Raw genomic sequence first — 21,629 nt, forward strand, 5'->3', positions numbered from 1 at the left:
TGTTCCAATTCTCTACAGTGTTCCAAAACAAATTTTTTCCTTTGCATTTCCAAGTTTAGGCCGCTTGCAAATAACCAAGTAGACTGAGTATACAAAAGGTTCTCTATACGATTTTAGGTTTCCTGGCTTTGGCACACATGCGTCAATGCTGGTTAATAAAAAACTTTTCTTTAAATCTCACATTGCGATGTGTGCTCTTGAAGAACTTATAGAGGTGAATGAGCATCTTAAACAATGCTTAAAGGTAGTGCCGTGTCGTCTGAAAAGTATAGGTAATTGATGAATTTTCTTGGATGTCTTGTGCCTTTTCCGGGTTATAGAAGAAACGTATCAAGCAATGGTCTAATCTTGCAGCTCGGCTTTAAGCATCAAGCAGTAGTCGTCTCGTTTTTTTCCGAATGATTATCTGTTATTTTATACAGCCTATACAGACCAATGCTGGGTTAATGGAGATACATTTTATAAAGGCAGCTTAGCACAAAAGAACGAAATTTAGTTGTGGATTGTTAGTCTAAAACATTTGGCTCCGGTTGTTCGTAAGGTTGATAACGCTGTCCATCATTTAAACAACTAGGGGCCTGATGCACCGCCTCCGTAGATGTTGAAGGTCATCAAGAATGCCATACGCAGTAGGCTGCAAGTAACTGTAACAAAAACCCCTTAGGGAGACAGCTATCAGTTATTTTCGTTTGCCTTCAATATTATTTACTCCACCTTAAGGGCTCTCACATTTGTGATTGAAGGCATACTTCCATATTAAAACAGATGGAAGCATTGGAAGTGATTAGCAATTTGGAGGATTTCCACGAAACTTTGCAGGTGAGTGAACCTTGATCAGGTTCTCTTTTAGATACTTTACATTGATACTTTTGTTTTATTAACTGAGTTGATAATGTAAATTGACCACTGTAAAGAGTTTCTGAAGCTGACGTTTCGAGCAGAGCTGATGGAGGAATTGTGCATGGTTTGTGTGTGGTTTAGATACAAAAAAATGGAGTTACGTTATTGGTGGGAACATGGCGACGTGAAAAACTTAAGAATAAATGAGTTGAATAAAAAGGGATAAAGGGAGCCGATTTGAAAGACACTTGAAATTTTGTTCAAGAGTTTTGCAGCCTACCTTATATTCTAACAGTGGGCAAAGGCCGCAGATTGCTATATGTTGCTGATAATGATTTGGGAGATTAAAGTGTCTACCGATTGGTTCCAATTCCTTTCTACGCCACGAATGTGTTCTCGGAATCGGTCGTCTCCTCATCTTCCTGTTTCGCCGATGTATAACTATTTGCAACACCTTACACAGGGTATGCAGTAGATAGCGTTGGCTGTATTACGCCATCCTGAAACAATTGACTTTTGTTATCGCTACCGTAAAAGAATCATGTTACAAATTTAGTAAATAAAAGTTGTTTAATTTTCTGTTACATATACTCAATTCAGTATCTTTTTCAGTGGATCTGGTAGTCTAAAGTTTTCTATACTTTCTTTACTTGTAAGCTCTGAGGCAAACTCTTTTTATTCTGCTTTTGGCTTACTGTTTGCTCACAGAGGTTTTATTTTCAATTTGCTGACGAATTCATTACCCATATTTGTCGGAGCTAGGGTATGAAGTGGGAGCATGGTTACAAGCTTAAAACATGGCTTCGTTGAGCTAGTTGGAAGACATGAAATGACAAAAAACTACGCTCCAGTTTTTACTAAAAGGAATTATAAATAAAGTTCTCTTAAGTAAAATGATGAACATCACAAATAAAGTACTTTTACTGGAATGGCTTTTATTTATCCATCTCTGAGTATCATCAATATCATCTGCAGATAAAGAATGTCTTGAAAGTAAAACTACAATAGCCCTGCACCATTATACCCCTCTTGATGGGCGTCATGTTCTGCTCGTCGAACGTCTTTAGCCTGAAAAGTAAGCAAAAACAGCTCTGTTTAATTCACTTAAGTTAGAACCGAAAGAAGCCACACAAGCAATTGTGTTTCATGCAGTGATTCCGGCTGATAACAATGATATATTAATTATATTTTAGCCCTCTTCGTTTGCTTCTACTCAGGCATAAGATTTCTGTATATTCTATTTATTGCATCACGTCAAAATACTCACGAGAAACAAATGTTATGAAAAATAGCTTGTGTTAGGCGTTAAGTAATTAAAACGTAGCGAAATGATAAGCGGTACGATAGAAGCAGCGGAGTCAAAAACAGTTTGGGTAACCCGGAAAATGAGAGAAAAAAGTTTAGTTTATCCAGTACTAAGCCCGCGAAAGAAGCGGCAGAGTTAAAAAGGGAGGGATTTCTGGGTCGGTTCGGGTAATCCCTGAAATGAAAGAAAAAATCTAGTTTATCCAGTGCTAAGCCCGCGATAGAAGCAGCGAATTTAAAAAGGGAAAAGGGTTTGGATCGGGTCACGCGAACCGACACAAACCTCTCCCAGAAATGGAAAAATGATATATATTTTATCCAGTATTGAACCCGTCGTTTGTAAACCTATTTAACGTATTTAGGCCACATCGTTTAGGATTAACTCTTTTAATTGTGATTTTTGAAGAAAAAAGAAAAAAAAACAAATCTCTACTACATCATGCCAAACAGTTTGAAAGAAAAATTTTGATCATTATAACCTCTCAAAGATTTATTTGCTGCAGAATATCGAAACCACCACACTAGCGTAGAAAGGTAGTTTTTACTGAATTTTAAAAGAAAAAGTGAGGTTCTCAGTGAATAAGACGACTATAACCTACTTTAACTACGATTGCGTTAATTCATAATAAGAAGGCTAAGTTGCAAAAGTCAAGTTAGCGGCCAATGCTAACTTTTGTGGTCTTCAGCCCAAAAAGTTTTAGAGGAGTAATGACAGTGAAACAAAATTATGTCGCCTTGAACTCCTCAACGTGATTAAAATGGGCATAAGTTTGTCGTGGGATTTTGTCGACAGATGATTCAATTTAGGCGTCTAAATACTCACCGGAACAGGCCGATCCTTTGATTTTGTTCAACATTTCGACCAGCATACTGAAGTCGTCTTCTTGCACCACTGGGTTACCTTCACCTGCAATTTCCTGCAAGGTTCCCTCCCTTATATCTGAACCAATCCCGACAGCAACAACGCTGACGTCTTTCGCCTAAAACGAAGACCAAAATACGAAGTTTATCATTAGTTATTGTTACAACTCTAGTTGATTGTAAACCGCGCTTTGTGCCTCCGAGAAATTGGTGTTTTATTCTTTGGTGTGATGTATGTGTGGGTTGTTTGAGCTGTCCCCGCGTTTGCAGTCAAATTTTTTCAGCGTATTTGAAGTTAATTTCCTGAAGCAAAACCACCGTGTTATAGGGACTTAACTCATTAATCAAAGCCTGACATAACTCGCTTGTCAAAACTAAAGCAACCAATGTTACCTTCGGTATTTGATTTCTCTATGTCTTAATTAGTAATGCAAAAGAGCGAAGGAAAAGGGGAGCACTTCAATTGTGTGTACTCAGCAAAGTATTGCAAGTTTGTATTTGAAGTATAATCATTTGTCTCACAGTGAAATCTCTTCTGTTGTAGATCGCGACGTTTCGATTTCATGCTAGTTTTCTTCAAGCGATAATGTCGACTGGGCACGCCTCGCCATATGAACCGTTCTGTTCAGCTTTGATTGACTAGCATTATTCAACCGTGCTGGGCGTCTTGAAGAACTGGTCTCGCAGTGATCTGATATCGCAAAGCTTTCCTGTAGTTGTGTTCTTTAATCGTGGGATTTGTACTTAATTGTGGGATTTGGACTACGCTGTCCCTATTGGTGTTGTTAGGGTGAACTCTTTTATGAAAAGTCTCTTTTAACCACGGTTGTGTAATAATGAAGATAACGATCAATATGCTTTACTTTGTCCCAGAGCGGGCAGAGTCCGATGTGGGCGTTCTCTGTAACGGGGGAGGTTTGTGTCCAGGGGAGTCCGATACCCCTGTTATACTTGTTGATCCTCTGCCATAAAATTCTTGCCGATTTAAGCTTTGCCAGACTCACAGAGAATCCTATAAACCACGTTATCTTGTTTAGATGAGTCAACCACACCCAACAGCCGTTTTATGCATGATCGTAACGTAGTCTCCGACTTGAAAAGGGCTCGTATTCCTGGTGGCTATAGGCAGAGGGGAAGTTGTTCGGAAAGACCTTTGACATCTGGCAAATCTGTCGTAGATTTGAACTCGGTGGGGGCTAAACAAGAAGGCGTTATTTACAGGATTCTTCAGTACCACTTGAAGAGAACTCACAGTCAGTTACAGTCGAAACGCTGCAATCCCTACTGGAAGTGACTACGTCGTGAGATGAAGGACTATACTTTACACAGAAGTGAATTCACCACTATGAATAACCGCATCCTAAGCTTAAAAATTTATCTTCATTGACTCTGGCGAAACCTTCTGAAAATAGTGTTCACATTCTAACGCTCCAATTCAGTTAAAGTTCTCGATGGAATTCAAATCAATATAGCTGGTGGTGGTAGATATTGCGCAGATTGACATATTGTACCGTTCTTATATGAAACTACCTGTTAACATATGACAAAATAAGAGAACAATGCTTCCTTATTTATTACAGGTTTTTCGCGAAATAAATCAATGTTGCTCTTTTTCAGTTGTGATTTCAATGCTTTGTCATACTTCTCGAACTTCTTTTATCATCGATGTCTTAACTTTCAGTTCAAATGGATTGAAAAATTAAACTCAATAAGTTTAAATTCCCATTGTTTTACCCTTCCGTTCTTATTAATCAAGCCTCGACATAGCTACTTTACACTCGCCTTGAAATCTTCCGATATATCTTTAGCAAATGCCTTGAAATCAAAGTCTTTTTTTGGATGATTTGGCTTTCCATCTGTGAGTACAATCATGACATTTGGTTTGTCTGGCCTGTCTCCTCCTGCTTCGGTAAACAACTCGTCGTCCGCCATTTTCAAAGCCAGATCTGTTCGAGTCTTAAATTTCAGTTGAATTGGTTCCTCTGCTATTTTCTTCAAGAGCGCATCCTTCTCGTGAAATTGTGGGTCAGCAAATTTAAACACCATTCGGGCCTTTCCGTTAAACGTGATAAAACCGAAGTGATCAGCGTCAGGTGTAGGGTTGAAGTTTTTAACGAGGTTACCTAAGAACTCGATGACTTTTTTGAGATTGGGTATCCTTATACTCTTGGATTTGTCGAGAACAATTCCAACGTCGAGTCCTGCTATACATGGAGGAGCTGTGGGAGATATTGGAGAATTTTCAATTAAAGCATCATAAAGCATTTTCAACATTCTAGAAACATACCGATCAGATCCGTTTGAATAGCTTTATTTCAATTTACATGACGGGTCTATTGATGGATAACTTTTACCCAGATGGGCTCACGAATTACTTATCTTTTTAGTTGATTTTGTTTTAGTCCCTCATCCGCTCGAAGAATCACTCAATCATGGACTCGTGGATTGCTTATGTAGACTTTGCGTACGATAAATATCTAATAGAAACTTTAACTGTATTGCCAGAATGCGAGTTAATTAATCGACCAAATTCGCTTGATATGCCACCGCTAAAACTGTAATGTTTTGTGCAGGTTACTCAGTGTTTACAGCAAACGTTTATCTTGAAAGCATGTGAGTGATTGCAGTTCAGTGAAAAGAATGAAAAATGACGGAGTCGCGGTCTGGTCTGCAATTTAGTTAATTCCATAGAAAAGTACACTATGCGTCCTAAAAGAAACTTTCCAATGCTTGAATTATTTTCTAAAGCAGTTTTCATCTCTACGTAAAAAAAAAAAATTTCAAATGCATTCAAAGTCATTCTTAAACACGTAAATCATAGTCTTTGCATCGACTAATTCTCTCAAAAAGATTAGGACCAACAAAAACTATTTCCATAATACTTACGGCATTTCTGTTCGTTACATGGAGCTGTCTTTTTAGCTGGTCCCAGTTCACTACAGTCCTTTCCAAAGAATTGTTTTAATATCCTCATACAATGGATGTTTCCCTATGTTCTACCTAAGCTGGTCTTAAAATCACACCTCCAGGCGTTGCAATGACTAATTTGTCTCAAGAAAATGGTTTAAAAAAAAACTTACGGCACTTTTGTTCGTTACATGGAACTGTCTTTTTTGCTGGCCCAAGCAAACTGCAGTCCTTTCCACCGTTAGATGGCGGGGGATTTGTGCAGGTTCTTGTAAGCGTCTTCACCCCTCCGCCACACGTCACACTGCACTTCGACTCAGACCAATCTGTGTATCCCCCGTCAACAGCTTTAATAGAGAACAATGATCCAAAATTTAAATCTGTTTTTCTGTGATCCATTTTAGAGAAAACCATTTGCCGTAATGTAAACGGTAGCTTAGAAAAGCCTTAGCTGTTTTAAAGTATTCCTTTTCTTTTTTTACCTACAAGGAATATTACTATAATTGCACCTAAACTTTGTCTTGACCATCGAAATCATATCTAGTTGCAAGCTTATGATCATCAATTCCATCAAAAAGATAAGTTAAGGCAGAAAGTTACTAAATGAATACTTACGACATTTCTGTTCGTTACATGGAACTGTCTTTTTTGCTGGCCCAAGCAACCTGCAGTCCTTTCCACCGTTAGATGGCGGGGGATTTGTGCAGGTTCTTGTAAGTATCTTCACTCCTCCTCCGCACGTCACACTGCACTTCGACTCAGACCAATCTGTGTATCCCCCGTCAACCGCTGTTTAGTGGAAAAGAAAGATCAATTTTTATTAAATGAGATTGGTCATTTTTCGACATAAGGGTCAGGAAAGGAATCAGCAAAGAGACGCATTTAAAGGAAACCACTGATAAACTTACGGCATGTAGCTTGCAGGATCTGGTTCAGACTTTTGATGAGTGCGTCGAAGCTGCCATACAGAAGAACTTTTCCCTTTTTGCCAGCTATCCATTTCATTTGTTCTTTTCTTTTGTATAAGTCCTTACCAACTCCAATAACAACTATGCTCACACCTCTGGCCTGGTCAGGTGAAAGTTCAAAACATCAATCAGAATAATGTAGGGGTTTTTCTTCGGCATTTCTCTTCCCTCACCAGTGCATGAATTAGTTTTGTTTTCACAGTAGCCTCCATGATATTTTACTTTGGTGTTCTTGGGTGTGGGGAAAGGTATTAAATTCTGTTAAACTACAGACTGATACAATTAAAAAGGTAATTTTAAACACACTTGCTGCATGTAAGTAATAACAGTCTAGCTATATTACCTCCAGAGCATTTGTTGACGGTCCAAAAGGAATCCGTTTTCTCTTATCCCATTCGCCAATGAACGGTGCTCCATCAGTAAAGACGAACAAGACATTCTTAGCGTCAGGCCTGTCTCCTTTTTCTTTGGTAAATATATTTAACGCGTTTTTCATGGCGAGATCAGTGCGTGTTCCCACTAACTTTGGAACAAAATTAAAACGGGCTTTAACTATGTCCTTTAAGTTTTTTGAGTAGTAGTATCTTCCTGAATTCAAGTAGAAGTGAATTGGAGCATATGCTCCAAAAGTGCCAAGAGCATAGTGATTTCCTGCAGCAGAAACCCTTAGTTTGTTCACCAATGAATAAACCAGTAGTGTTAACTTATTTCGGTGGTACTTGTTCATGCTCCTAGACACGTCACCGAGAATGGCGATGTCCATTTTCTGATCAAGACATCCACCTATAAACGATCGTAGAATATTAAGTTTATGTCTTAACAACAGAGGTTCTAGCTGTGATATAAACCCTCCGATGGCCCTTTTCGTTATATAATCCGTCGCTGTAATCACAGATTAAGAAGGTGGAGCATATTTCTTCTTCAGTGAGCCAACTCACGAGGTGGAGGTAACGCATCAGTCATTTGAAAAAATTTTAAGGTTTTTTTAAATTAGATTTGAACTTGATTTTTCAGCGGTATTTTCCCAATCAATGCTAAACTGCTGTACAATCCCAAATGCATTTTTGTTCAATCTTTTTCTTAGGATCCCTAGTGTTAACAGTACTCAAATACTGACGACGTCATCTTGGTAAAGTAAAATGATCATCATTATCATTACAATAAATCATTCGAACGTAATTGCGTTCGATTCTTCAATGTCTATGCAAACCACGAAGGCGACGACAACGAAAACGAGGCAAAACAAAAGATGCTTCTGGCAGAATAATGGCTCAGAAAGTGCGTTTTAAAACTTTATGCATTCCTAAACACTCCTCTGCAAAACAACAGCGTGAAATTACCAGGTAAAATTTCCACACAGCCCCATGCTATTGTAAAACAAGTCTGTTTTCCCAATGGCAATGTATTGTTTTTGTCATTGTTTTCTCTATCCAAGAACTGAATGCATAATGTAGGGTCCCCAATGGGTGGTAATGAAAGACAACAAAGTCGAAAGAATGAAGGTTAATCCATTCTGCTAACTTTTGTTCATCAGAGTGATTTATGCATCAATTAATAAAGCTGACTGCGCATTAATTCGAAACGTCTACAAGCAATAAACATCGGAACTGAATCACTTTTTGCTCAACTTAACTTTGAAGGAAAAATGGATAAGACTTTTCACGGACGGAATATTTTCTTTCTTATAAGTTAGAGGTAAATTCGTCAATACCATTCGCTTAGAACGGAAATTAGAAAAAAAAATAAACGTATACAGACCTTCTACAGATGATTTCTCTGTGGAGAGGAATTAGACATAAAAACATGTTAGACAAGAGACCCAGACGATTCAAAATAATTAAGTCTTATAACTTTGTGCATGTGCAAATATTCTTTTTTTGTTTGTTACCTAAAGATACGCTTAATGCCACGACGATGACAAGCCACAGGGTCTTCATATTAAAATCACCCAAAATCTGCAAACAAAAAGTAAAGAGGAGAGATAGTAGCAAAGAGACCTTCGAAAACACATTAAAAACTCAAGGGCTCGCGAAACTTGAAATGAATGACATGTATGAAACTGCCCGAAGGTGAAATAAACGTTATTAGAAGTGGATAATTATATTTTAAGACCAGAGTGTTCGAAAAGGAATTAGTTTCTGCATACAACATTAAATTGGCTCAAGTCAAAAGGGGTTCCTTTAAGATGGCGATCTTGTACTTCCTTGTGCACGATAATTTTCGCATCTTCTTGGTATAGGAGACAAAGGGGCAGGTAACTAAGACAGGTGTCAATTTATCGGTTTCTTCCATATGGTAGTTCTTAAACAGCAAGGGCTACTGTGGTGAAATGTATTTGAACATGTTCCTCCCAAACCGCAACATGACTTTGCAGTTATAAATAGTATGAGCATGGCAGTTAAGTCAACGGCTAACCTTGAAGTTATCTACAATTATGTTCTTCTTTCTTTGAAGAGAAAATTTTTAGAAGTATCTTAGTGTAATGACTCGATTTAGCGCCCCCATCCCAGTAAACACACACTCTCTCTCTCTCTCCTATAAGTGTACCCTTAGAATTTATTTTTGTTAGTAAGCACCTCTTTTTCACTGATATGAGCCCTATCCTATTTCAGTAATATCACCATTGGAACACATGTACATTGAGATCAACCCTGGTTCATCTTCATTTAATTGCTCACTTAGAACCTCATTACAAATTAAAAACAGCGGTCAATGTGTCAGTCTCTCAACTATTATGTCCACATCAGCGCGCAGTTCCTTCGAACGAACGATCCGTCTTCAAATTCTGCGGCAATTGCTTGGCTGTTCGTTTTAGCCAGGAGGAATAACAATTCCGTTTTCCGTTATATTTTACCCTTTTTAATGAAACATGAACACTTTTTTTTCGCACACTTTGCATCATCTTGAAAACAGAAAATAAGCACCCTTCTCCTAATAAGCGTCTACCATAATGTTGCAATAGGTAAATAAGCGCCTCGGGCTTTAAATTGAGTCACCACAGTACCCCAAAGAAGGCAAGTACCAAGAGGCACATGACACTAAATTGACTTCTGCCTTTTTGCCATCATGTTCGAGCATAAGTTTCCTCTTTTTTTTGGTATTATTGACAAAGACTGCATTCAAAATGCAAGACCAAAAGCTGATACCACACTCAATATATTCCCAGAGAACTTATTGCATGATGTGAGAAGAAAAGAAAGAAAGGGTGATAAGGTACATAAACATGAAAGAAAACTGCAATCTTGAAAAAGGATAAGAAGCCAAACAACTTCGCTTAAGTGCCTCTTTCGCTAAGAGCGGTCCTCTCGACTTCCCGTCGGAAAAAAGTTTTCTTTTACTTTTTGCCCATGAAAAGGGTTTAGGGCACATGTTTCAAAAATAGTTCAGTTGTTCTCCAATTCTCTTTTTTTGCGTCGCCACAAGTCAAAAATGATTTTTGGCCAGACCACCCCTGTAGACAGCGATCGAAAGTGTAAATTTCAAAGATTTTGTCCAGCGCGCAGCGACTGCAACAATGTAGCTCACGGAATTCCATCTTGATACAAGTTGTAAGATGTATTCAGTTAGTTCACAGACAAAATATGGAAACTTCAGCTGAAATATTTTTCATACCAGCGTGATCAGAGGAGACCCTTCTCTTTGACCTTAATTTGCATATCAAAATTTCACTACTTTGTACGAAAGAATTCTCGAAATGCAGGCGTTATTTGGGCTGAAAAAGCATATCAGTGCATAGTTTATACACCAATGAGGTCACGGATTGCCTCAAACCCGCGGGTATATCTCTAGCTTCCATCCACCAACTTCTTAAAAACAACGCAAATCTATGTTTTTACTCAATTGCGCTGGTGTCAAAGATCATTTGCATGATTCCGAAAATCGACCAAGATCTCCTTTTGGCAGTTCAAACTTCGTTCGTTTATCTTCTACGGGGAGGATTTTAGGTTTTCGTAGCAACTGAATGGAGAATACATGCCGAGTTGTCCTAAAACATTCCGTAAACGTGATCGGTCGTAACGCTTGCACGCTTGCGTGACTTAAAAAGTAGACAAAGGTGATCGGAAGGCGCCTTCTCGATAATTTACGTTGAAATATCAGGTCATGAACTACGCACAGTGTGGAGAAGATTAAATTAAAGAATAAAATTTGGCACTCTGGTCATAACAGACATATCGCGTTGCTTAAAAGGACACAAAAACAAGTTAAAATAGGTTACAGTGTTTATATTTACAAAACAACACGCATACACTCTGAAACAATTCTGGCAGTTTCTCCTGAGATTTAGTTCACGGAACCCAATGAACTAACCCTCCTTTCCGCAGATTTGTTTCCATCATTTATGATGTTACGCTCTTATGGACCACAACGGTTTTGATCGACAAACTCGACATTTTCTTACGACCATCAAAATCAATTGGACAAACCTAGCTTGATATATTGCGTGACGTGATTGTGCAAATTTTTCCCCTTGCCATATGGCCTGTTTCGCGGGTTCTACAAATTGATGTAACGAATTAGATTCGAAACTTATTAAAGTGGACTGAAGAATTTTACATTTTAATGAGAATTTTAACTTTTAAAAAGGTTTACTTGATTCATGGAAAGCAAAGATCGGAGTGGCTTTGGGCATTTCAGCCCTGATTTCTCTCCTGGAGTGCCGTGTCACAGAGGATTTGAACCCCCCGCGGACTCGGACCCCCGTCCAAATTCGCTAACGGATATGGACCCCCCTTCCAAACGTTCCTTTTAAGCATCGTTTGTATCATATTTGGTAACTAATTCTATTTACAAGCTTTTTGCTGATGTTCTTTTCCATCACAACACAACATTCCTCAATAAAGGTAAAGAAAAACAGCCATTTCGTTCCAATTCCGCCGCATTTATTAGAGCTAGTCGTACAGTATACGCAATAATTAAATGCGAAAAACTCTTAAAATTGTTCTAGTTAATCTTTGCTTCTTCTGATGCGAATCAACATTAATACGAAGGGTACATCTCTGGAAAATCAGAGCCAAAGTGCTCAGTGCAAGAGGTTAACCACTTGGCTATGATACTCTCGTCAGTTTCCTCATTAATCCTCATTAATCCTCATTTGCATTAATAGTACTACAAGTGGCTTTTGAAGTGAGAATTTTAAGTGCTGAATAATGTAAATGATAGTAACAAAGGACAAAAGGAGTTTCCCGAACAACAAGGTTGCCTTTGGCCTTCTATCAGCTGATCCCGATTTTTGGAGGTTCCTTCTGGAACGGTAGACTATCGATTGCGAAGGCTCGCCTTCGCAGTCAGCAGCTTTTATAAGCAAGAAATATAATTATCTTGAAAATTCTCATCAAATCCTCATAAATAAGCTCACGTTTCATTCAATCAAGCAATTACGAAGTGATGATAGATCCGTCTCATTTACTTTTGTAAAAGAAAACCGCTCTATTTAACAAAAAGACTGAGAAGATTGTGAACCCTCAGACTGATATGCCTTGTGTAGTGTATTGAGAACATAGTACTTGTAGTAATGCTAGTAATATCACTGTGGGATTACTGAATGATGTGAAATTACTTAACTCAAGTAACATGATTGTACCAGCTTATTAGAAAATTGACTCCTTTAATTAAATACACAACACCTTGTTTCAACAGAGTATTGAGGGTATTTTGATATTTTTCACTTTCTGTCGGTAGGTGCATGATTACTTTCGCCGAGGCAATTCATGTGGATTACCAATTTCATTATATATTTTGAAAATTTGACGTAAATATGTTTGAAAAATTATCGTTAAATTCTGCATTCAAAATAACAAGGGAGAGCTAAATAAAACGGAATTCGTTCAGCTTGCTAAACAAGCTGTTTAGTTTACAACTACGCAATGCATGTTTTGTAGTTGCTGCGGGGTAACTCTAGAAACAGAAATTGAATTGTGAATCGTATATATAGCTTACGCCGCCAGGCAAAACAAGGAAAATACTCGCTTCCTCTCTTCTTTTGGTTTTGCCGTGTGGACATGGAAAATAAATGGAAAAAAAAGAAAATAGTTCCATAACATTGTTTTCTTTGGCTGTTTACTATTACTAATAATGTAGGTCAGGCTTTCTTTTCAAGCGTGTTGGGTCAGAATTTTGTTTGAAGCAATCTGGATTTATTAGCCTTCTCATCAAGCATCCATTACTTGTTTTAGGCTAAAAGCATCATTTGAGATCTGGGTGCGAAAATAGCACGGGCTTAAAAGTGGCAACATGCGAAACAAACATGACAGCTCGATACCATCGCACGATTGTTTTCTGGAAAGATGTGTTCAAAATAGTTTACAGCAATACAGTTTTTATGTGATGGAAGCCAGGGTTTCCAGCAACTGCACCCGTAATATTCATAAACCTTCTACCCCTGAAAAAGAGATCAACCCGAAAAAAAAAACCGTGAGAAAGATTGCCAAAAGGCGACAGATTCGAAAGTCTACGCATGCTCAGATACCGATCTTAGCTAAGATCTATTCAATTCCGTAATGCTTGGCAACAAAGGAAATAGGGATCTTTCGAGTAAGATCTATCATAAACATATTTGTGCCCTTCCTAGTGCTTGTTAAGAGAAAAAAATTCATAAGACCAAATTTGAGATGGAGGTAGAAGTCACAAAATTGCAAATAACAAGGAAACTGCCTTGGAAACTCCTAAGTTTTTCGGGTTGATCTCTATTTCGGGCGTAGAAGGTTTATGAATATTACAGGTGCCGTTGCTGGAAACCCTAGACTCCATCATCTAAAAACTGCAATGTTTTTAACTATTTTTAACACACCTTTTCAGAAAACAATCGTGCGATCGCATCGAGCTGCCATGTTTGTTTGGCAAGTTGCCAATTTTTAGGCTCGTGCTATGTTCGTACCCAGATCTTGTGCGGTCAAAAAACCCTATGGAACCTACTTAATAACTGATCAAAATTAGGTAACTTCGCATGGATCCGAATTCATATATGCTATATCGTGCCTAAGGATAACATGCTCCAGACATGTGATCAGGAAAATGCACAAGCTGAGATAGCTAATAAGGATTTGGGTTTAATTTTTTGGATTAAAAAGAGAGAGCGCTTCTACCAACTTCATGTTGCGTAGAAATATATTGGCTTCAGAGAAACTCCTGCACAAAGTTTTGAATATACTTTGTAAACTTGTCGTCTGACATGTCATAAACGTTATTGATGTCAGACTATCGTCTGACATGAATAACGTCTACGCATGTTCAGATACCGATCTTAGCATAGTTCTATTCCATAACGTAATGCTTGGCGACAAAAGAAATAGGGAGCTTTCAAGTAAGATCTATCATAAACATATTTGTGCCCTTTCTAGTGCTTGTTAAGAGAAAAATTCATTAGACCAAATTTGAGATGGAGGTAGAAATCACAAAATTGCAAATAACGAGGAAACTGCTTTTGAAACCCCTCAAGGACGATTTTCACAAATTGTGAAAATTTTGAGAGACTTCACCGCAGCAAATTGAAGAAAGTCAAAGGCAAAGCCAAATCATCGCTAGCTAGCGCCTCCCTTCGTAGAGTCTTAATAACGAAAATAATTTTGATACTTACCACAGCAAATGAAAGTGACAATGCCTCCTTGCCTTTCTTTATCCTTTGATACTGAGCAACAAGTGATAATGAAAAGTAAGCTAATTAAAAATTGCTTTTTATTTAAGCTAGCGCCTACGCAAAACACGTATGGCGGTTGTTAACAAAACTGATTTACATTTTCATTGAAAATGATATAACCCATGTCGGTTTGGTTATAATTAATTCTAAAATTATAATTTGATGATACTTTTAGCCTAAAAAAAGTAATGAATGCTTAATGAGAAGCATAATAAGATTCAGGTTGCTTTACTTTCAACTTCTACTAGGAGGGTAATGCTACCCATGATCATCGAAGTCATCAAAAAATTGAGGACAAAAAGTCCAAACATAATTCTGACCCAACACGCTTGTAAAGAAAGCCTGGTCTACACTGTTAATAATGGTAAACAGCCAAAGAAAAAAATGTTGTGCAACTATTGCATTTTTTTCATTTATTTTCCATGTCTACAAGGCAAAACCAAAAGAAGAAGGGAAGGGAGTACTTTCCTTGTTTTGCCTCACGGCATGAGCTATATATACGATTCACGATTCAGTTTCTGTTTCTAGAGTTACAACGCAGTAACTAAAAAAAAATGTATTACATAGTTGTAAACTAAACAGCTTGTTTAGCAAGCTGAACGACTTCTGTTTTTTAGCTCTCCCTTGTTATTTTGAACGCGGAATTGGCATCATACCAAATAAGTTCATAAATGGCGAAATTACGTTTTTTTAAACGCAAAAACCCTGGAAAGTGATAAGAACAGCAAACCATAAAACAGAAAAGGGTCAACTTCTGTTGCCAGAATCACAATATCTCTTCTACAAAACATGCACAAATTACAATTTGAAAACCCTGGAGCCAGGGAGGGAATTTTCTTGCCTTTGGTTGTTCTGCGTGACATAACTACAAACTACAAATAAAAACTTGACTAACTGGATGTCTCTGGTTTTCCTTAGGCATCGTTTGCACGAGTACGATTGTGCTCTTAATCACCAAAACATTCATTTAGCAAACATTGCAACAATGGTAGCTTTGTATACATTAGCTTTTGTCATCGTCGAAACTCATTCACTTAGCGATTATTTAGACTTGACCCACTTCTCCTCGAATAAGGTACTCTCTGAATATTGAGGAAGCGACGTCCACCAATTGGGGAATGTCATTGTGGGGCTGCTGTGATATTTTTGTGATAGTTTTGCGGCTTTCTGACCTGCCTAGACATAGGGAAAGGTCGCAAACTGCCATATACTAGTTATAATGACTATGAAGATTAAAGTGACTAGCGACTGACTTCGATGCGTCCCTGTTATTTTCTTTCTACATCGCGAAGGTGTTTAGACTTGGCCCACTTCTCCTATAATCTTGAATCAGGTACTCTCTGAATACTGAGGATGCGACATCCACCAATGGGGGAATATCATTGTGGGGCTGATGTGATATTTTTGTGGCCTTCCGAACTGCCAAGATATAGGGAAAGGCCACAAACTGCCATATGCTGTTTATAATGACTATGGAGATTAAAGTGACAAGCGACTGGCTTCGATGTGTCCCTGTTATTTCTTTCTACATTGCGAAGATGTTCTCGGAATCCGTCACCCAGTCGTCTTCCTTTTTCACCAATGTTTAACTTTTTTCAATAAGTGCAAGTTATGCAATAGATGGCATTAGCGGAGGTGGACATGAACTGATCAGTTATGAAATAAATGAAGGCTGCGAAAAGATAGTACCAGTCTCTGAATCGTTTTTAAGTAATTTAAGGTTTTTAAGAATGATAGATTTAACTATTGAATTTAAATTTTGTTAACAGCCGCCATGCATGTTTTGTGTCGGTGTTAACTTAAATAAAAAGCAATTTCAAGTTAGCTTACTTTTCATCATCACTTGTTGCTTAGTATCCAAGGATAAATAAAGGCAAGGACTTATTGTCACTTTCATTTGCTGTAACAAGTATTATCAAAATGATTTTCGTTATTAAGCTAAGGCTCCACGAGAGGGAGGCGCTCGTCAGTGATAATTTGGCTTTGCTTTTGATTTTCTTCAATTTGCTTTACTGGAATCTCTCAAAATATTCACAATTTGTGAAAATTGTCCTTCCGATCATTTAACAGACGCAAAAATTAGGAGTTTCTTGTGAATTTGTTTCTCTTAACAAGCAGTAGGAAGGGCACAAATATGTTTATGATAGATCTTACTCGAAAGATCCCTATTTCCTTTGTCGCCAAGCACTACGTTATGCAATAGAACTATGCCAAGATGGGTATCTGAACATGCGTAGACATTAGTCATGTCAGACGATAGTCTGACATCCATAATGTTTATGTCATGTCAGAAGACAGGTTTACAAAGTAAATTAAAAAACTTTGTGCAGGAGTTTCTCTGAAGCCGATATATTTCTACGCAACATGAAGTTGCTGGAAGTGCTCTCTCTTTTTAATCCAAAAAATAAACCCACATCCTTATTAGCTATCTCAGCTTGAGCATTTTCCTGATCACATGTCTGGAACATGTTATCCTTAGGCACGATATAGCATATATGAATCCGAATGCGCGCGAAGTTACCTAATTTTGATCAATTATTAAGGAGGCTATATAGGGTTTTTTGACCGCACGAGATCTGAGTGCGAACATAGCACGAGCCTAAAAGTGGTAACATGCAAAACAAACATGGCAGCTCTATGTGTTAAAAAAGAACACCTCGCGGTGTAAAAAGAAGTGACAGGGACGCATCGAAGTCACTTTAATCTCTCTAATCATTTTAAGCAGCATATCACCTTTCTCTATAACTAGGCAGTTCGGAAAGCCGCAAAACTATCACAAAAATATCACAGCAGCCCCACAATGGTATTCCCCAATTGGTGGATGTCGCATCCTCAATATTCAGAGAGTACCTTATTCGAGATTCTAGGAGAAGTGGGCCAAGTACAAATAATCGCTGAGTAAACGAGTTTCGGCGAGGACGAAAGCTAATGTATTCATTGCTACTATTGTTGCAATGTTTGCTAAATGAATGTTTTGGTGATTAAGAGCACAATCATACTCATGCAAACGATGCCTAAGGAAAACCAAAGACATCTAGTTAGTCAAGTTTTTATTTGTAGTTTGCAGTTATGTCACGCAGAACAACCAAAGGCAAGAAAATTTCCTCCCTGGCTCCAGGGTTTTCAAATTGTAATTTGTGCATGTTTTTAGAAGAGATTGTAACTCTGGCAACAGAAGTTGACCCTTTTCTGTTTTACTATTTGCTGTTCTTTTTTACTTTCAAGGGATTTTCTGTGTTAGAAAAATGTAATTTCGCCATTTATGAACTTATTTGGCAGGATGCCAATTCTGCTTTCAAAATAACAAGGGAGAGCTAAAAAAACTGAAGTCGTTCAGCTTGCTGAACAAGCTGTTTAGTTTACAACTACGCAATGCATGTTTTGTAGTAGTCGTGTTGTAACTCTAGAAACAGAAATTGAGTCTTGTTAGCCCTATAAACGGCTTTCTTGTGGGAACTAACAATGTCTGTCCGTCTGTCATACGTATTGCTAATGCCGCGGGGCAAAACAAGGAAAATACACGCTTCCCTTCTTCTTGTGGTTTTGCTGTGAAGATACGGAAAATGAATGGAAAAAAAAACGCAACAGTTGCACAGCTCTGTTTTCTTTGGCTGCTTACCACTATTAATAATGTAGATCAGGCTTTATTTACAAGCGTGCTGGGTCAGAATTTTGTTTGGACTTTTCGTCCTTAATTTCTGATGACTTCGATAATCGTGGCTGTATTCGCTGTCATCCGCAGCGTCTAAATTCGGCCCTTGTTTAGTAAAGACAGACATAAAAACATGAACTCAGTGAAACGGTATTAATTTTGTAATTTAATCAAAAGAAGGTAAGTTCGCGCGGATTCGGATTTCCATGTGCTGTATCGTTATAAAGGATAACATACTCCAGACTGAGGTAGCTAAAAAGGATTTGGGTTTATTTTTTGTATTGAAAGGAGAGAGCGCTTTTATCAACTTCACGTTATGTAGAAATATATTGGCTTCTTGCGTTAGTAGTTGATGTACATTTAAAAGTAGCGTACAATCTTACTTGATAGTTCGTCGGGGGTTTGAATTTGTCAGCAAAGTAATAGCGGAGCTCGCAGCGCGCGAAGCGCGCGCAGCATAATTGTACGAAATAGTAGTAACACATCAAGCCGAAAAAATTTGGACTTGAGACCGCACGACCGACCGTACAAGGTGCTACTTTTAGCATGCGCGGCCAACTGCATTCCGGGCACGTCAACGCCATAGCCTTATTCTTGTCCAGTGGACGTTTCAGTACAACGCGTGCGCAACTCTTGTAAATAGCTGAGGAGACTCTGAGTTCGAAATGAATTTGGTCGGTAGTACTTTGAGCATGCGCAGGCGAGAGCCTTACGGGCTCATCCTCGCAATCGTATTTGAATACACGTGCGCAAGTTAACGTCACATGAACGGTCACGTCAATGTATGTGTTACAAGAAATGCGCATACTCGAGTGCGGTACAGTGTTTGTGTTCTGCAAGCGCGAGATCTCGTAAAAAAAACGTGGGCTCCACGTGAGCGAGTGAGTGTGAAGTAAGCGCGGTTGATTTGCATGAAACCCGCGTCATTGGCGGGAAATCACTCAGTTTACTGTGTAGTTGAGTACATTTTAATGAGTACTTTGCAATTTCGATTGAACTAGCGGGGCTATGTTACTCAGCTTATAGCTATGTCAACAGAAAATAATGACTCGAATTCAACTTCAAAACAACAACAAAGAAGACAGGGCTCACAAAATGAAGAAAGACGGGAAAGAGAGAGAGAGATAGAGCAAGAATTAATAGACAGAGAGCGAGTCAGGAGTAAGAGCGTGAAAGAGTTCGCCAAAATCGGTAGAAATATGACGAAAAGCAACTTGAAAGAGAGCAGGAAAGAAATAGAGTGAAAAGGCACACTTCGAGCGAAGAACAGCTTGAAAGGGAGAGACAGAGGGCTCGAGAAGACAGACGGAAAAGAAGTCAAGAACAGAACATGAAAGAGCAAGAAAGGTCCCGAGTAAAGCGGCGAAGATCTGGCGAAGAACAGCGTGAGAGACACAGGCAAAGAGCTCGGGAACACTGGTGAAAACAAAGTCAAAAACAAAAGGAAAATGAACTACAAAGAAGAAGAGACAGTGGCCCAAAAGAAATATGTAAGAAAATTGTTATTTGAATTTTGCTTGAGTTAACCAACTGCAGAATTGTAAATATTATTTAGCCTTCGTTGTCAAGAAGTTTAGGTCTCAGTTTATTTCAGTTTAAAAGGTGTATTAGGTGAAATGGTAACCGAAAAGTTTTGCTGCCGTCAGCAGGCCGCATAATTACTTTTGCATTTTATTCGGTCCTCGTTTTACTGTCAAATATTAATAAATTGGAATTAAATAACGAATGTAGACCTTTTTTGAAAAGATCGCGCGAAGAGAAATTTTGTTCGCTCCAAATTATTTTTGCCAGCACCGCAAACAAACGAAAATTTTAATGTAACTGGTGTTCAATCCACTCATCGTTTCGTGCGGTAAGACTTTTATTTAAATCATTCCTTTGAATGTTCATTTGAGACAAGATGGGGGCACGTATCGCGAGAGATAAACAGAAGATAAACAAACTGTATGTACAGATTTGTCATGCGACTAAATGCTTTCCTATTTTATTACACCCATTTTGAAATCCCTGGTGGTCCCTGTAATCTGATTGGCTCTAATTGGTGCGATTTATTCACGAATCGCACCATTTTTTGCTTTAAATCACATCTTTTTCCCCGCTAATGAGCTGGCCACACTAAAAACATAACAACCAATCAGATTTCAAGGCTTGTTTAAAGTAACCAATCAAATTGCAGGAAAATGATAGACAAAGAGTATCCTATGGCAAATTTTGCTACTTTTGTTTCCAAAACTCTTACTTTTTCCCCCCCAAAAATGGATGAATTTAACTTCAAACCTGCTCAGTACTGCATCAATAAAATATTTGAAGTGACCAAGTCCTGTATCAAATGGATGTAATAAGTAGTAATTGAACTTCGTTTCGTGCAATTTTGGTCGGAAATCATACTTGTAATTTCAGATCGAACTCGTGCTGGGCGCTCGATCGATTTTGTAATCACGCGTATGATTTCAGCCCAAATTGCACTCCACTCAGCTCAATTACCATTATATAAAAAAAAATTCCCATTCTCAAAGATTAGCATAAATTCACCTTGTGTTTAATTAAAATTGCCTTGAAATGTTTCGTGGGCTGTGGGTCTATTTTACCGCTTTTACTGAGAAATTAAAGTTTTCAATCACTTTTTAAACAGAACACAGTTTGTCACAAACGGTTACCTGAATTATGTTACTTTACCGTAAGCAATGGTCTTTCCGAAAAGTAATATGGAGCCGGACTATAAGTCGGCCTTGTTAATGTTTCTAGGTTAGCTGTAAACGTGATAATTTTATTTCGTCAAATGTCATGTAAGAGCCCGTCAATCACTTGTTAAACAACAACGCAAACACGAAGGAAAACAAAATGTTGATCCCACGGAGTTTAATGTTGACTGTGGAAAAAGCGGACTGCATTCTTTGGCCATGGCTTTTATCGTTATGTTTCTTCGCGAACTTAACCATTCGCTCGGTGCTTTGCCTAATAAAACAAGCGACCGCTGTCGCGTCGCGATTCTTCGTGATACATCGCATACTGAAGCAGATTTCTTATATTCTTCTAATAATCGTGCAGGTAACCACTTTGTTGGAGAGCAGATAGTTTTCGCTCACAGTTTTCACTTGGAGAACAGTTTGATTGTATTGAGTCATTACAGAATACGCGAAGCACTTTCAGAAGTCTACTTGAATTTATACCGTTCAATTCAGTTTATTACACCTTCAGATTTTCAATAAATTAATTTGTATTTGTATTTTACGCCTTCGGAATTTCACAAATGTTTATAATAGCAGTACCACAGATAAAGCACTCGGCAAAATTTTCTCACGGCTTTACAAAACTATGCACTAAAGTCGACACTAAGATATTGCCTCTATATAATGCTGTGCTTATTATTTTGTATCCGCCGAAGCCACTTATGCTCTTGAATATGCTGAGCTTAGAATTTTGGACACAGAAAACTCTCTCGAGGAGGGAGGAACAGAATGTT

At 38.2% G+C, this 21,629-nt stretch overlaps 1 protein-coding gene across 2 annotated transcripts in view; it reads right to left on the bottom strand.

Annotated features, from left to right (window-relative positions):
* The window catches only part of LOC131786430 (uncharacterized), a 59,026-nt gene extending 40,458 nt beyond the window's left edge, over window positions 1–18,568 (bottom strand). The window contains exons 1-11 of one of the 2 annotated variants that reach the window (XM_059103494.2): window positions 18,550–18,568; window positions 14,455–14,505; window positions 8,770–8,836; window positions 8,640–8,657; window positions 7,225–7,664; window positions 6,822–6,981; window positions 6,529–6,702; window positions 6,087–6,260; window positions 4,789–5,225; window positions 2,969–3,125; window positions 1,756–1,908 (exon numbers count right to left, since the gene is read on the bottom strand). In XM_059103494.2, coding sequence (XP_058959477.2) covers window positions 1,904–1,908; window positions 2,969–3,125; window positions 4,789–5,225; window positions 6,087–6,260; window positions 6,529–6,702; window positions 6,822–6,981; window positions 7,225–7,664; window positions 8,640–8,657; window positions 8,770–8,818 — 1,614 coding nt within the window. In that variant the 5' untranslated portion in view covers window positions 8,819–8,836; window positions 14,455–14,505; window positions 18,550–18,568 and the 3' untranslated portion in view covers window positions 1,756–1,903. Of the gene's footprint in view, window positions 1–1,755; window positions 1,909–2,967; window positions 3,126–4,788; window positions 5,226–6,086; window positions 6,261–6,528; window positions 6,703–6,821; window positions 6,982–7,224; window positions 7,665–8,639; window positions 8,658–8,769; window positions 8,837–14,454; window positions 14,506–18,549 lie in introns of those variants that run through there. The other variant, XM_066159132.1, reaches the window with a different exon arrangement.
* Between the last annotated feature and the right edge of the window lie 3,061 nt (window positions 18,569–21,629).

The sequence above is a fragment of the Pocillopora verrucosa genome, chromosome 12 (assembly GCF_036669915.1).
Source record: "Pocillopora verrucosa isolate sample1 chromosome 12, ASM3666991v2, whole genome shotgun sequence".
Classification (NCBI taxonomy): Eukaryota; Metazoa; Cnidaria; class Anthozoa; order Scleractinia; family Pocilloporidae; genus Pocillopora; species Pocillopora verrucosa.